This window comes from Narcine bancroftii, chromosome 6, assembly GCF_036971445.1.
Source record: "Narcine bancroftii isolate sNarBan1 chromosome 6, sNarBan1.hap1, whole genome shotgun sequence".
In the NCBI taxonomy this organism is placed as follows: domain Eukaryota; kingdom Metazoa; phylum Chordata; class Chondrichthyes; order Torpediniformes; family Narcinidae; genus Narcine; species Narcine bancroftii.
Genome location: NC_091474.1, coordinates 182336166 through 182354065, shown reverse-complemented (window position 1 = coordinate 182354065; position 17900 = coordinate 182336166). Strand labels below are relative to the sequence as shown.

General features: G+C 37.9%; 1 protein-coding gene across 4 annotated transcripts in view; it reads right to left on the bottom strand.

Moving 5' to 3' along the window:
- hsf2 (heat shock transcription factor 2) overlaps window positions 1-17900 on the bottom strand; it is a 72117-nt gene that overhangs the window by 13922 nt on the left and 40295 nt on the right. For all 4 annotated transcript variants that reach the window (XM_069886873.1, XM_069886874.1, XM_069886876.1 and 1 more), the window contains exons 5-8: window positions 13490-13565; window positions 8922-8983; window positions 6580-6661; window positions 6355-6485 (exon numbers count right to left, since the gene is read on the bottom strand). In XM_069886873.1, coding sequence (XP_069742974.1) covers window positions 6355-6485; window positions 6580-6661; window positions 8922-8983; window positions 13490-13565 — 351 coding nt within the window. The remainder of the gene's footprint in view (window positions 1-6354; window positions 6486-6579; window positions 6662-8921; window positions 8984-13489; window positions 13566-17900) is intronic.

Sequence of the window (17900 nt, the reverse complement as noted above, 5' to 3'; positions counted from 1 at the left end):
GTGGGAAGATAGAGGTCTGGGAAACTTAAAATTTTAGAGAAGACAACTAAGAAGCCAATTAGGAAGGAAAAGATGAATTATGAAAGAGGTTAAAAAATAATATCACTGACATTGTGGCCATCACTGAGATAGATGTGATTGGGAGTTGAATGTCCAAGGGTACACAATGTAGGTAGGGAGATAGAGGGGGTGGCGTGGCCCTTATGGTAAGCAATGATATTCAATCTCTAGAAAGAAGGGATATAAGGTCAGAAGTGGTAAAATCCTATTGGTTGAGTTAAGAAATGGCAAGGGTAAAATGGCAGTTATATACAGGCCCCCAAACAGCAGCCAGGAAATAACTATGAGTTAGAACTGGAAATTGAAAAAGAATGTCAGAAGGAAAATGTTAAAATAATTATGACAGATTTTAATGAAAGGGAATTGGGAAATTCAGGAAGCTACTGGATCTCAGGAGAGAGTTCATAGAATGCCTACAGGATGGCTTGTTGATAACCCCACCAGGGGATAGGCAGTTTTGGATAGGGTGATGTGTAATGAACTGGAGGTGATTAAGGAATTAAAGGTAATGGAACTCTTAGGAAATAGTGATAATATTATGATCGAGTTCAGTTTCAAATTTGAAAAGGAAAAGCTGGTATCAGGTGTGTCAATATTTCAGTTGAACGAAAGGAAATTACAATGGGAATGAAAGAGGAACTAGCCCATGTTGACTGGAAAAGTAAGCTTAATGGAGGGATGGTAGTGCAGAATTGGATGATATTTCTACAAGAAAAAATGCAGGAGAGATACATTCTAAGAAAAAAAAGAAAATTATGAATGGAAAAATGGCGCTAATGTAGCACAAGGAAGCAAAAATTAATGGAAAAACAGAGGAATGGGAATCTTGAAAAACTTACAGAAAGAGACAAAGAAAGTCAATAGGAAAGAAAAGATGAATTATGAAAGGAAGTTGGCAAATAAACAAAAGGACGCTAAGAGATATTTTTAAATATACGAAGAGTAAAAGAGACATGGGTAGATATAGGACTGATTGAAAATGATGCTGGAGAAATTATAATGGGTAACAAAAAGATGGCAGAAGAACTAAATGAGTACTTAGCGTTAGTCTTCATTGAAGAAGGCAATAGCAATATACCTGATAGAGGTCTCAGGGAATAGAATTAAGTACAGTTAAGATTACAAGAGAGGTAGCTCTTAGTAAGATCAATGGACTAAGGATAGACAAGTCTCCCGGACCAGATGAGGTACACCCACAAGTTCTGAAGGAGGTGGCTTTGGAGATTGTGGACGCATTGGAAATGATTTTCCAGAAATCAATAGACTCTGGAATGGTTCTAGAGGATTGGAAGGTCACAAATACAGTTCCACTGATTATGAAAGGAGGGAGGCAGAGAAAAGGAAATTATAGGCCTATTATTCTGAAGTCGGTGGTTGGGAAGTTATTGGAGTCAATCCTCAAGGACGAGGTTATGAAATACCTCGAGGTGCATGACACAATAGGTCCAAGCCAGCATGGTTTCTTGAAAGTAAGATCTTGCCTGACCAACCTATTGAAATTTTTTGAGGTAATCTCTATTAGGATGGACAAGGGAGAAGTTGTGGATGTTGTGTATTTGGATTTTCAAAAGACCTTCGATAAGGTGCCACATAAGAGGCTGCTAAATAAGATGAGAGCCCATGGAATTACTGGAAAGATATTCGATTAGGTGGAGCATTGGTTGATAGGCAGAAAGCAAATGGAGGGAATAAAGGGATCCTGTTCTGGTTGGTTGCTGTTACTAGTGGTGTTCTGCCAGAGTCAGGGTTGGGACTGCTTCTTTTTACAATGCATATTGATGATTTAGATTATGGATTGAATGGATTTGTGGCTAATTTTGCAGATGACATCAATAAGTAGTGGAGTAGGAAATGTTGAAGAAACCCCAAGGTTGTAGAGACTCGGACAGCTTAGGAGAGTGGGCCAAAAAATGGCAGATGAGATACAATGTTGAGAAATGTATGGTTGTACATTTTGGAAGAGGAAATAAACAGGCAGATTATTATTTGAATGGGGAGAAATTCCAAATTAGGATGTGCTAAGGGACTTTGTGGGGGGGGTGTCCTCATGCAGGATAACCCAAAGGTTAACCACCAGGTTGGATAGGTAGTAAAGAAAGCAAATGCTACGTTGGCATTCATTTCAAGAGGAATAGCGTACAAGAGTAAAGAGGTGTTGATGAGGCTCTATGGGGCACTGGTGAGACCTCATTTGGAGTGCTGTGTATAGTTTTGGGCACCTTATCTTAGAAGGGATGTAATGATGTTGGAAAGAGTACAGAGAAGATTTACCAGGATGATTCCTGGAATGCAAGAGCTGACATATGAAGAATATTTAGTGGCTTTTGGATTGTATTCATTGGAGTATAGAAGATTGAGAGGGGATCTCAGAAATATTTTGAATACTGAAAGGATTTAAAACAAAGATGAGGAGAAATTTCTTTAGCCAGAGGATTGTGGATTTGTTGAATTCGTTGCCACATACAGTTGTGGAGGCCTGATCATTGGGGGAGTTTAAGGAGGAGATTGATAGGTATCTAATTAGTCAGTGTATTAAGGGATATGAGGAAAAGGCCAGAAACTGGAACTAGATGTGAGAATGGTTTAGCTCAGAGAGCAGACTTGAAGAGCTGAATGGTCTGCTTTATTCCTTTATCTTGTGAAGCTTTTTTTTTAAAAAAAGAGTAACCAAAGTAGACATAGGACCAATAGAAAACAATGTTGGAGAAATTGTAATGGGAGAAAAGGACATGGCAGAAGAATTGAATGATTATTTTGGATCAGCCTTCATTGTGGAAGACATTAGTAGCATACTGAACTCTCATGGGTCTCTGGGAAGAGAAGTGACTGCAGTCAAGATCACAAAAGAGAATGTACTTGGAAAGCTAAATGGTCTAAGGGTAGGAAAGTCTCCTAGACCAGATAGAATGCACCCTCGCATTCTGAGGGAGGTAGCTATAGATTATGGAGGCATTGGTAATGATCTTCCGGGAATGAATGGATTCTTGCGTGGCTCTGGTAGACTGTAGGATCACGAATGTCACTCCACTGTTTAAAGGAACGAGGCAACAGTAAGAAAATTATAGACCTTTGGCTGACGTCAAGAGTTATTGGAGTGGATTACCAAGGATGAAGTTACTGAATACCTGGAGGTACATGAAAAAATACCCCAAGTCAGGATGGTTTCCTTATATGAAAATCATGCCTGACAAAACTATTGTGACTTTCTGAAGAGATCACAAGTAGGATAGATAGGGCGATGCAGTGGATGTTGTGTATTTGGACTCTCAAAAGGCCTCTGACAAGGTGCCACTCATGAGGCTACTTAACAAGATGAGAATCCATGGAATTAAAGGAAACATATTCCTATCAGTAGAGCAGTGGGCGATTGGCAGGAAACAGTGGGAATAAAGGAATCCAATTCTGGTTGGCTACCTGTTGTTACCAGTGGTGTTCTACAGGGTTTAGTGTTGGGGCCACTTATTTTTATCTTGTAATGTTAATGGCTTTGAAGCCAAGTTTCCAGATAATACAAAGATGGGTGAAGGGGCAGGTAGTGAAGAGGAAACAGAGAGGCTGTAGAGATTTAGATAATGGGCCAAGAAGTGGCAAATGAAATACGATGTTGGAAAGTGTATGGTCATGCACTTCGGTAGAAGGAATAAAAGGCAGACTATTATTTGGATGGGGAGAAAATTCAAAATTTGGAGGAACAAAGGGACTTGGAAGTCCTCGTGCAGGATACTCTGAAAGTTAATCTCCAGGCTGAGTCAATGGTGAAAAAGGCAAATGCAATATTGCCACTCATATATATTGAATAGCACACAAGAGGATGCATGTAATGTTTAGGCTTTATAAGACATTGGGGAGGCCTCACTTGGAGTATGGGGTACAGCTCTGAGCTCCTTATTTACAAAAGGATATTCTGGGATTGGAGAGGGTTCAGAGAAGCATTATGAATGCTGAAAGGCTTGGATGCAGTGGATGTGGCAAAGTTATTTCCCCTGGTAGGAGAGTGAGGAATTTCTTTTGCCAGAGTGGTGAACCTTGGAATTTACTACCATGGGTGGCTGTTTAGGCCAAGACATATGGAGTATTTAATTGATAGGAATACGAATGATCAGGGTATTATACGTTATAGAGAGACGGCAAGGGAGTGGGGGCTGAGTGGGAGAATGATCAGCACATGATGGAATGGCAGAGCGGCTTCAATGAGCCAAATGGCCTACTTCTGCTGCTATATCTTTTAGTCTTCAGTTGGTTTGTCAAATTATTGCTTACAGGATTGCCAAAAAAAAAAATCCCACTGTAGAACAGTGACTATAGATAGAAGAAACTATTTTACCTCTGTCTAAATATTCCAGCCCAGGGTAGCTAATACCAAAAAAAATCAAAGAGCAGATCCATTGGCATCAGTAAATTATATAAACACATGGCAATATTTTAAAGAGTACATTAGACATAATACAATGCCAACGTTACTATAAAAAAAGGGACAATTCAGAATATGCATGGACATAATTAACACTCTTGGAAGTACCAGCATGTATTCAGAGAGTACCCAAGGACTGTCAAAAAAAATCTTGTTCAAGTCAAAGCTATCTGCAGAGCTGTGACACTAATTATAAAAATTCCCATGAACTATTGTTTATCATTGTCATAGAGTTTTACAGCATGGAAACAGACCTTTGGTCCAACTTGTCCATGCAGAACATGTTAGTGCCATTTGGCAGCTTGATTGCCAGTTAAGGAGATGTAACAAAATTCTGATATGCAAGAACAAGTTAAAGGTATAGATTCACAAGGGTATTATACTATTTTCCTATTTTTATTTGAAGGAGGAAAGCTAATAACATGGTATATAGTCAGTGTGATATAGCACAAAAAATACTCCCCACAACATGTTCATTGCTGATCAAATACCAATATTCCAATCCTTTTTTTAAGCATTCAGCCCATAAACATTTATACCATGGTGTTTCAATAACTCATCTAAATATTTCTTAAAATGTTGTGAGCTTACCTGCCTCCACCCCATTCAGTATGTTCCAGAGAGCAACAATCAGTGAAAAAAATTCCAGCACATCCCCTCTAAACCCTTACCACCTACCTTGAACTTATTCCATTTGATGTCATGGAGAAATGTTTTTCACCATCTGGCCTCTTCAATTTTGTTTACTTCAATCACATCCTTCCGTAGCCTTCTCAAACCTGGGCTATCTAGTCTCTGCTCATGGCGAAAAGGCTCCATACCAGGGAATATCCTGTGTAACTTGCAGTACCATCAGACCCTTACCTTCAGCGTGGTGACAAGAATTGCACAAAAATACCCCAGCTACAGCCAAACATTGTTTAAAAACATTGTACCATAACTTCCCTGCTCTTATATCCTTTTCCCCCAACGTGATAATAGCAAATATTTCAAATGTATGCACAACCACCTTATTTACCTCTGGTGCTGTTGCCTTCAAGGATGCTTAGGCATAGATCCCCATATCTTATAATCTCATCGTAACCTGTTGTTCCTCAATTCTCATCATCTCCATTTGAACAAATTCCCACTTGTTGGTTCTTGTTTTACTTTCACCAGAACATGTCTTATGTTATTGAAATCAACTATCCCCAAATTTTGGATCCCAACTTGCAGACTACCCTGAGTCTTCTCCATTTACAGAATTATAATTATTCCCAAAATGCTCCCACTTCCACCAGTTACCCACCTTAATTTCCAAAAAGTAAATACAGTGGAGCCCCATTTTTAGAATGACTATTCACTTATTGGCTTAAAAAAAAATCATCTGGGATGCACATTACAAATCCCTCCATCTATGCCCTTCACACTAAAGCACTCCAAGTCAATACTGGGGAAAGTAAAACCATCCTTCTTGTATCTTTCTGTGATTTGTCTACATTTTCTCTACTCTATCTCTTGTTGACTGTTGGGGGAGGGAGCTGCAGTATAATCCCATCAAAGTGATTTGCCTTCACGGTTAGCAAAGAGGTTAGTGCAATGCTGTCACAGTGTCAGTAACCTGGGTTCAAATCCGACGCTGCAAGAAGTTTGTACATTCCCCCCCTTGTCGATTTGGGTTTCCTCCAGGTGCTCTAGTTTCATCCCACCCTTCAAAAATGCACGGGGTTTGTAGATCAATTGGGTGTTTTTGGGGAACAGACTCGAGGGCCGGAAGCGACTGTTACTGTCCTGTATATCTAAATTTAAATTTTAAAATTTATATTTGAAAATAAAAACATTTCTGTAACCGAATTAAACAATTAAAATATGCAAAACATGAACTAATTGGGAATTAGTCATACTCGTTAGTAGCAAATGCAGATGCTTCATCTTCTTCAGGTTTTTCTATTGGCTTGTCTGTGATGTCACAAATGACAATATCATCTAAGGGTCTAACACATTGCTTCACACCATTTGGTCCATGCACTGGTACCTACAAGGAAGGATACAATTTTTAACATTTATTTCAAATCTATCATCTTAAAAGGTGAAAAAGATAAAACTTTAAAGAAAAAGGGCTTATTTACACGAGTTGTTTCCTCTGGTTCTTTGACTCTGTGATGAAAATATTTTGGCTTAGAAGGTCCAGAGGTGTTAATCATTATTGGCCTAAAGTAAAGAAAGCAAAGTTAAGTATGCACAAGCTTTATAGATGAGCCATGACTACCTATGCATCATTCCCAAAATATTAGGAGTTAATCACTGCAATTCTTGTTTCCTACTTTATTAATATACTGTACATACACACGAGGAAAGACTAGATGGAAGACCAAGATTGGTTGATAATGAATACTTGTTAATAAATCATATCCTAATCATATCTAGAGATGTTCTTCCAACAATATAACCCAAAAACACACGTTTGAAAAGTAGATATAAAACATGCCATCATGACTCCAAAGCATTACACCATACCAAAATGCATCACTAACAGCTTGATTCACAAGGTCGAAGAAAATCATTTTGATGGTGCCTTGAAAACTTAAATCTTTTGTACACTATAAAGTAGCTCAACTCTCTGAATTATTGCAAAAATGCCTCACAATTTTTATTTAAATATTAAAGTTCTCAACTCAAAGGCAAAATGTGCCAGATGGTTAACAGTGCATCTCAGGTCTACTGATTATGAACTGCTATCAAAAAATTGAAACATAAGTGAAATCTGTAAAACAGCATCAGTTAAAGATTAAATCTACAATCAGGACTATAGTGTGTGACATCTTATTAGCAGTATTTGAATCCTAGATGAAAAAAGCCATTTTAGGCAGATACACTGTACAATACTCATGTACTTTAATATTGCACCTATTATTTTATCATGAAATTCACTAACATGATCAAGCTGCATGTGAGAAAAATATTGCTTCAATCTATAACAATCTTTTTTTTAAATTAGCCTAAGTTAAGGGCAGAAATACTTTGAATTGGTAGTTAAATTTTAATACAGTGGTTACTAAGCAGATAGGAAATTGCACGCTTCAATAATATCCCAAAACAATAATCAAGTCAAACTGATATCTGCTGTCAAATCATAAACTCAATGTAATTAGTAATTAGCAAGCATCCACTCAGTCATAAAAAGTAAAAAATATCCCTGCTAATCTACCCCCTCCCTCTAAATAAGGTTATCTGTATATATTGTAAATATGAATCGAATAACAGCCCCCAAACACCAGAAAATCCCCAAAGCATCCACACCATTTAAATCCTCAAATTATGATAACAATCCATGAATGGACCCACACGTTTCAAATTCAGACTTTGCATCTTTAATATTTCTAATTTTTTCCAAAATTAAATTAGACATGACATCATGTAAACATTAAATACGAGTGGGTGAAACATTATCTTTCCACTTCAAAATTGCTAGGATTCTCTTCTAGGTTGAGGACAGAGATATATTCGCTTTGAGAAAAAAGCATATAAAGCAATCAAAGGGCATTGTTATAATTTAGTCTTATGAATAGTTGATAAAGTTTGGATCCTTTCAAAAATGTTCTAAGTTCGGACACAACTTATTTTTCTTTTTTACGATTAAGAATAATGGGGGGGGGGTTAAACTACAGATCATGGATCACATCACAGAACAACATGATCACATCAGAGAAGTATAAAATATCTTAGATAAGAGAATTTTATGTGTATTATTTGTATAACTTTTGTATTCAATATTTTTTTTGGACATAGTACGAGTTATGGTTCAACTATTATAATTATAGAATTTGATGTCCTAATCAAAATAAGTTATGTAATAATTATGGGTAAGCTTCTAATTTACAAATGTTATGTATATGATTTGATTTGTTATCATTAGTATACCTTGTATAAAAGATTTTTGTTAAACTCAATAAAATATTTTAAAAAGAAAGCTAGCATTTCACTCAAAAAAAATCTACACCAATAAAAAAAAACTGTGACAGAAGGCAGAACACAACTGTGAAAGAAAGAGCTACAAGTAAAACACTGATGAAATTTCATAGTGCATTATTTTGAGCTGTTAAGTTGTGCCATTTTTCAATTGAAGAACAGAAGTCTAAAGTTCAATTTTGAAATTTAAAATCTAGTAGAAAATACATTTTTATATGCAAGGGAATGAACATTGCACAATGTACAACATAATGCAGAATACTTGTTGGGCAAATAGTTTGTAATTTTTGAGGGAAATAAATTAATGAGCTTTATTGATTTCGTGAACTTCTATGCAGAGAAACAAAACCGAAATCTTTCAAACATATCTCAATTAAAATTATATTAATAAATTAAATTAAATTATGTAGAAACCAGAATGGTTCCAAGCTACTGGGACATGATAGAAATAGATATTAGACTCTAATGTTACAAAAAAAATCATAAAGTAGAACATGCATACCTCTTCCGCTTCAAAGTTACAATTTGGTTATTCTGCACCAAACTAACGATAAATTTAATAATCTGAAAAACAGAGTGTAAATATTTAGCTGAAAATTCAAAATCAAGTCTGAAAAATCAACTTCTTTCTTTTGATCGATGTTATAGAGTGCCTTTAAAACTGTTTAAAGGAATTAAGGCCACTCGAATTGTAAAAAAACAATCTATGTGAGATTAGAAAGAGGAAGATAATGCAGCTAAATTTGGCTAAAGAGATGGCTTAAGAAGATGGACTTTAGGTTTTTGGATCACTGGGCACTGTTCCAGGAAGGTGATATCTGTTCTGACAGGACAGTTTGCATCTGAACTGGAGGGCGACTAATATCTTTGCAGGAAGCTTGCCAGTGGATTTAAGGGATAGGAACTAGAGTGCCAGAGCAGATAGTGGAACGGAAGAGGAAAAAGATGATGTGAAGACTGCATGTAAAGTCAGAAATCAAAAGGTTGTACCTGGTGGAAATATTTTCAGCTGTGTCTATTTCAATGCAAGGTGTTTTGTAGATGAGCTTAGAGCATGGATTAGCAGTAAATTATGCATTGTAGCCATTAGTGAAACTTGGTTGCAGGAGGCGCAGGCCTGACAGCTCAAAGTTTTTCAAATGCAATAGAGCAGGAAGGATCAAAGTGGGAGGAGTGGTGTTGTCATCAGGGAAAATATCACAGCTGTGCTCAGGCAGGACAGACCAGAGGCCTTGTCTACTGAGGCTACATGGGTGGAGCTGAGGAACAAAAAAGGTATGACTACACCAATGGGGCTGTATTATAAACTGCCCAACAGTCAGCAAGATTTGGAGCAAATCTGTTAAGAGATAGCAGACATCTACAGGAAATAAAGTTGAGATAAAAGGAGATTTTAACTTACTACATATTGACTGAGTTCAATACTGTTAAAGAGCTGGATCACTTAGAGAATGTGTCAAAAGTTTATCAGGAAAGTTTTCTAAATCAATATCTAGAGGTACCTGCTGGAGAGAGTGCAATACTGGATCTTTTATTAGTGAACAAGTGACAGATGTATGTGTAGGGATACATTTTGGGTCCAGAGATCATAATGCCATTAATTTCATTAATTTTAAATAAGGATAGGTCTGGTCCTTGGGTTGAGATTCTAAACTGAAGAAAGGCCAATGAGGAAATGAGGAGAGGATCGAGAAAGCATGGATTGATTTAAGTTGTTTTTTGGCAAGGATGTGTTCGGTAGGTGTTCCTGCCAGGATTAAAGGCAAAGTTAACAGACATAGGGGACCTTGGTTTGAGCAATATTGGGGATCTGATTCAAAAGAAGAGAGAGGTGTATAGCAGGCATAGGCAACAAGGATAAAATTAGATTCTTGAGGAGTATGAAAAAATGCAAGAAAAAAATTGAGAAGGAAATCAGGGGGGCGAAAAAGAAGTTACGTGGTTCATGTGGCAGATAATGTGAAGGAAAATCCTAAGGGCTTCTACAGGTATATGAAGAGAAAAGGAGAGTAAGTGACAATATTGATCCCCATGAAGATCAGTGGTCTGCTATGTATGGCGCCGAAAGAGATCTTAAATGTTTTTTTTTGCATCAGCATTTACATAGGAAACTGGCAGAGTCAAGGGAATTAAAGAAAGCAAGCAGTGAGGTTATGGAATCAAAACAGATTAAGGAGAAGTGCTTGCTTTCTTAAGGCAAATAAAGGTGGATAATTCCCCAGGGACAGACAAGGTATTCCCTTGGATCTTGAGGTTACTGTAGAAATTGCAGGGTCCCTGGTAGAAATATTTAAAATATCCTTAGCCACATGTTGTTCTATTGTTTAAAAAAAATACTCCAAGGGTAGCCCAGGAAATTGTAGGCTGGTAAGCCTGATATCAGTAGTAGTCAAATTATTGGAAGGTGACCCAAGAGATTGGACATACAATTAGCCAGGGACTAATTAGGGATAGTCAACATGGCTTTGTGCATGGTAGGTCATGTTTAACCAATTTTACAGAGGTTTTTTGAGGAGGTTACCATGAAAGTTGATGAAGGAAAGTCTGTGGATGTTGTCTACATGGACTTTAATAAGCTCTTTGACAAGGTCCCACATGGGAGGTGAGTCAGGAAGATACTCTGTATTCATGGAGACGTAGTAAAATGGATTTGACATTGACTCTACGAGAGAAACCAGAGAGTGGTAGTGAATGATTGCTTCTCAGACTGGATGCATGTGACTAATGATGTGCCTCAGGGATCAATGCTTGGATCATTGTTGCTTGTCATCTATATCAATGATCTGGATGATAATATGGTAAATTGCATCAGCAAGTTTACAGATGACACATAGATTGGAGGCACTCTGGACAAGGAAGGATTGGAAGTATGGACTAAGCTGCCATCTGATGTGGTGAATGCGAGTTCGATCTTAAGTTTTAAGAATAAATTGGATAAATATATGGATGAGAAAGGTCTTGAGTGTTATGGAATGGGAGCAGGTCAGTGGGACTAGCGGAATGAGGGCTGAATGGCTTGTTTTCTGTGCTGTAGCATTCTATGGTTCTATTTCAAACTGATCTATTGCAGACTGATCTGGATCAGCTGGAAAAATGGGCTGAAAAATGTCAGGTAGAATTTATTGCAGACAACTGTGAGGTGTTGCATTTTGGAGGGATAAACCATGGTACAACTTTCACGGTAAATAGGGCACTGAGGAGTGCAGTAGAACAGAGGGATCTGGGCATACAGATACGTAATGGTAAATAGGATTGTAATGAGAGCTTTTAGCATATTGGCCTTCATAAATCAAAGTATTGAGTATAGCAGTTGGGATGAAATGGTAAATTTACACAAGACATGGGTGAAACCAAATTTAGAGTATTGTGTGCAGTTTTCATCATCTACTACAGGAAAGATGTCAATAAGATTGACAGAGTGCAGAGAAGATTTACTCAGATGTTGCTGGGACTTCAGGAACCGAGTTACAAGGAAAGGCTAATCAGATTAAGTCTTTATTCCCTGGAGCGTAGAAGAATAAGGGGAGATAGAGGTATATAAAATTATGAAGGGCATAGATGGAATAAATGCACGTCTGAATTTTCCACTGAGGTTAGGTGAGAGCAAACCAGAGGGCATGAGTTAAGGGTTAAAGCTGCCAGCTGAAGTGGTGAATGGAGGCTCAATTTTAATGTAAGAAAAATTTGGGCATGTACATATATGGGAGAAGTATGGAGGTTTATGGACTGGGACCGGGCAGAATAATAGTACGGCACAGACTAGAAGAGCTGAAGGGCCTGTTCTATTGATCTAATTGGTAGGGTTTTAAAATAATGTCTTAGAATAATTAGAGAAAGCTTTGGCTCCCTTTGCTAACTAAACCCTATGGTGTTGCAGAAGAAATGTGCGATGCAGAATGATAGTATTAAGGCTGGAAGATAAACAAGTATATAGAAGATGAGAGAAGGAAGTCATGGAGGAGTTTAAATCCAAAACATTAATGAGACAATAGCAAAAGATCAGGAAGAAAATGAATTTGGACCAGTCGGTTAAATTTGTTTGCGATTACAAAGGTCTTGCATCAGTTTAAGTTCATGCAGGTGGTAGATGGGAGACAGAATAGCTGAACAGTAAAGTCAAGAGGCAACAATACCATGAAGCGTGGTTAAGCAGATACATTAAGACAGGAATTGAAATTGGTGATAGAGGCGATATGCAATACAAGGATAATTAATCCCAAGCTTTTCATTTTATAAGTTGTTGAAGTATGGCTCAGTGAGAAAGCATTCACAAGGTTAGGACAGATGACCAAGGAACAGAGGAGAGCTTTTAGATGCAATAGCATTTTCAAACTTGAATTTGCAAAAAAATTATAACTTTAAAAAAAAACACCACTTCTTTAAATTCACTCCTGAGGTTTTCTGGACCATGAATGCTAGAGGCAGAGAAGCAGCATTTCTGAACTTCAAATTAATATGCCACAGTACCTGCAAGCTCTGTGGCAATGAAAACACATACATCAATTTGTGCTTTCCACAAGTAGCCTGATCAATAAAAGCAAAAGAAAAAGAAAAAAGCCATTCTAAAATTGTAAGAGATAACACATTAGAAATTGAGAATTTAAGTGCAGGGGTCACTTGGGAAACTGATTGGGCATAGGCCCAGAATGGTGTTTCAAAAATCAGGAAAGGACCACAACATTAGGTTTTGTAACATTTGCCCTCATATTGGTATCCATCTCAATATGACTGTTGATACTAATGCAATGTAGTAAAGGCAGGAGAATTAGAAGAATGCATTGAATTATGGAAGTTATACAACACTGTTAAAAGAGTCAAGTCAAATTCTTACAAAGACATTAATTCTAAATTATTGAACAAATTTTGACTTGGAACAAAATCACGTAAACTAGATTAACTGGTATAAAATCAATTTTGATACAATTTTGTTGCAAATTCAAGCTTGAAAATGCTATTGCAGTCAAAAACTAAAGGAAAGATAACCCAATTGTTTCAAATGCTTTAAGGGAGTCATTTTAATCCGATGATTTTTTTTTGTATGGAATTTTAACCAGAGTAGAAATATTTTACCTGTCTGATTACTTGCTGTTGCTGTGTGTGCTTCTGTCTAAGATCTCCAATCTCTCTCCATAGTGTTTCATTCTCCCTGTCAAACAAATAAAATTAAAACCTCATTGTCAACTTAGCAGCCATGCTATTTTAAACTTAATATTTTATCATTATAATGTTAAAAACCAAAATAGAGATAATATGAACATAGAAAATGGAACAGATGAAGAAAACCTTTCCCTGATCAATCCCCATGGGCAGTTCTTATTCGTTGTTTAAGATATTAAGATTGTGAGTTAATTCTATGATTGGCAGTTCCGAGAGCTCGGCAGAATCAAGGCCCTATGATGATCCAGGGACGTAGGGTTTTTTTAATGCAGATTTAAGTCAACCTGTGATACGACGTCAGAAGGAGTTTAATCCAGCAAAGGCTGTGTTATGGAAGAAGGGTTATCGATTTGCTTTTAGGACCCTGCTGTGTGGAAGGTGTTTTACGGAGATTTTCAGGCTAAGTTTTTTGATAATGAGGCTGAAGCTCTGTCTTTCACTAATTCTTTGCCAAATAATTCTCATAGTTCTGAGATGCAGAAACAATGAAAATCAAATGGTTCTACAAAATGTAATGGCAATAGGAAAGGGAGAGTAGCAGGAGAAATGGTCAAGATTAACATTCAATCCGGAAAGGAGAAGAGGATTTATCTACTGTTGCAATTGGTGTTCAGGATCAATCTGGTGGAGTTGTGGGGGTAGTGGATTGAATTAATACTGTTATTTAGGTGAAATACTGAGGTATATGAATATCAGCTTGGGGGGGGGGGGGAGGTGAATGGCACTACAGCTTCTGAAGTCGTCTGCCACTAGTGGTTTAGACCACACCCGGTCAATAGAGGGAGGCACCATTTTTGTGGTTTTTTTTTTCTTTTTTAGAGGGGCTTAAAGAGGGGGAAGGAAGGGGAGTGGTCTTTTCTTTCCCCTCTTTTCTCCTTTTTTTGGTTTTGTTTTTCTTTTTTAGGGTTTATTTAGATTAAGGTTAAAGGGCGAGGAGGGGGAGGGTTTTTTTTTCTTTTACCGGAACTTTAGTGTGTTTGTGGGTTGGTTGTGTTAAAAGTTATTTGTAAAGATAAAGTGAGTAAATTGAATTTTGCAACATTTAATGTTAATGGGATGAATCAAACGATAAAAAGGAAGCGAGTCTTGGATTATATTAAAAAGATGAAAATGGATATTGCTTTTCTACAAGAGATGCATTTGACAGAAAAAGAACATTTGAAATTGAAGAGAGACTGGGTTGGACACATTTTGGCATCTTCTTTTAATTCTAAGGCCAGGGGAGTGGGAATTTTGGTACACAAGAGGGCACCTTTTATTTTGGAATCTGTTTTTGAAAATGCTGGAAGAATTTTGAAGGTGAATTGTAAATTGTTTTCCAAAACTTGGACTTTACTGAATTTGTATGCACTGAATGAAGATGATGTACAATTTGTAACTGAAGCTTTTTTAAATATGAACCAATCAAATGAGAATATAATGGTAGGAAGGGACTTTAATTGCTGTTTGGATCCACTGCTGGATAAATCTTCAAAAATTGTTAAGAAAACTAAGATGGCTAAAAGGGTGGTAGAAGTGATGGAGGAATTAAATTTGGTTGATATATGGCGATGTTTTCATCCGACCGAGAAGGATTATTCATTTTATTCTGCTTGTCATGATTCATTTTCTAGAATAGATCTCTTCCTGGTTTCAGCTCATTTACAGGGAAGGGTTGATTATGCAGAATATAAAAGTAAAATATTGTCAGATCATTCTTTATTGTTGATTTCTTGTGAGATTGCTGAGAAAGTTGAAAGAACTTATCACTGGAGATGTTACTTAGACAACCTGAATTTGTTTTGTTTTTAAGAGGTCAGATTAAACTTTTTCTGGAGATAAATGAGGGATCAGTACAACGTAAATTTACGTTGTGGGATGCTTTGAAAGCATATTTGCAAGGTCAAATTATCAGTTACACGGCTAAAGTGAAAAAGCAATATACAGTGGAACTTTTGGAGTTAGAGAAAGATTGCAGATTTAGAGAAAGAGTTTCAGGAAAATGCAACAGAAGATAATAAGATACAGTAATCTAATTTGAAACTTTGTTATAATACGAAGCAAACGTAATTATGAGGGATTGCTTTTGAGATCAATACAGCGGTATTATGAATTAGGGGAAAGAGCACATAAAGTATTGGCATGGCAGCTGAAAACTGAACAAACTTCTAGAACAATGAATGCAATACATGGAAATTCATGTGTCACTAATAAACCACAGGAGATTAAGAATTCCGTGCCTTTTATCAAGATTTGTATGCATCTGAAGGTAACGTGGATACTGAACTGATTGATACTTTTTTGTCTAAGTTGAATTTATCTTCTTTGGAGGTGGAAGATGTAAAATTGTTAAATACTTCATTTACGGATTTTGAATTAAAAGAGGCATTACAATCTATGCCGATTGGTAAATCGCCTGGTGAGGATGGATTTACTGTAGAATTTTATAAGGAATTTCATGATTTGTTGTTTCCAGTGTACATGGATGTATTGAAGCAGGTTACAGATACTGGGTTGTTTTCTGAATAATTTTCAAGAGCATTGATAACAGTTATACCAAAGAAAGGTAGAGACCCATTGATAGTTGGTTCTTATAGGCCTATATCTTTATGCCGGTAAAGGACCCATGATTCGGAGCTGAACAGGAGTGTGGGTATGACAACGGCTCTGTATATGCTAATCTTTGTGAGGTTTTTCAGTTGGTTGTTTTTCCAGACTCTTTTGTGTAGTCTTCCAAAGGCGCTATTTGCCTTGGTGAGTCTGTTGTCTATCTCGCTGTCGATCCTTGCATCCGATGAAATGGTGCAGCCGAGATAGGTAAACTGGTTGACTGTTTTGAGTTTTGTGTGCCCGATGGAGATGTGGGGGGGCTGGTAGTCATGGTGGGGAGCTGGCTGATGGAGGACCTCAGTTTTCTTCAGGCTGACTTCCAGGCCAAACATTTTGGCAGTTTCCGCAAAACAGGACGTCAAGCGCTGAAGAGCTGGCTCTGAATGGGCAACTAAAGCGGCATCGTCTGCAAAGAGTAGTTCACGGACAAGTTGCTCTTGTGTCTTGGTGTGAGCTTGCAGGCGCCTCAGATTGAAGAGACTGCCATCCGTGCGGTATCGGATGTAAACAGCGTCTTCATTGTTGAGGTCTTTCATGGCTTGTTTCAGCATCATGCTGAAGAAGATTGAAAAGAGGGTTGGTGCGAGAACGCAGCCTTACTTCACGCCATTGTTAATGGAGAAGGGTTCAGAGAGCTCATTGCTGTATCTGACCCGACCTTGTTGGTTTTCGTGCAGTTGGATAACCATGTTGAGGAACTTTGGGGGGCATTCGAGGTGCTCTAGTATTTGCCAAAGCCCTTTCTTACTCACGGTGTCGAAGGCTTTGGTGAGGTCAACAAAGGTGATGTAGAGTCCTTTGTTTTGTTCTCTGCACTTCTGTTCAGCTCCGATTCATGGGTCCTTTACCGGCATCACCTACGGCTCCTAGAACGCTCCCACCAGCGTTGTCTCTGCTCCATCCTCAACATTCATTGGAGCGACTTCATCTCCAACATCGAAGTACTCGAGATGGCAGAGGCCGACAGCATCGAATCCACGCTGCTGAAGACCAAACTGCGCTGGGTAGGTCACGTCTCCAGAATGGAGGACCATCGCCTTCCCAAGATCGTGTTATATGGCGAGCTCTCCACTGGCCACCGAGACAGAGGTGCACCAAAGAAGAGGTACAAGGACTGCCTAAAGAAATCTCTTGGTGCCTGCCACATTGACCATCGCCAGTGGGCTGATATCACCTCAAACCGTGCATTTTGGCGCCTCACAGTTCGGCGGGCAGCAACCTCCTTTGAAGAAGACTGCAGAGCCACCTCATTGTCAAAAGACAAAGGAGGAAAAACCCAACACCCAACCCCAACCAACCAATTTTCCCTTGCAACCGCTGCAACCGTGCCTGCCTGTCCCGCATCGGACTTGTCAGTCACCAACGAGCCTGCAGCAGATGTGGACATACCCCTCCATAAATCTTCGTCCGCGAAGCCAAGCCAAAGAAAAAAAAAAAATCTTTATTGAATGTAGACTATAAGATTGTAGCAAAAGTTTTAACAAATGGATTGGCTATTTTTTTACTAAAATTGGTGCATGTGGATCAAGCAGGGTTCATTAAAAATAGATATTCAGCTGATAATATTACTAAATTACTTACAATAATTAATACGTCAAGATAACAACTTAATCAGCCAATGATATTAGCATTAGACGCTGAGAAAGCCTTTGATCGAGTTGAGTGGAAATTCTTATTTTAAGTGTTAGAGAGATTTAAATTTGGACCTTCTTTTATTGGCTGGGTTAAGGCACTA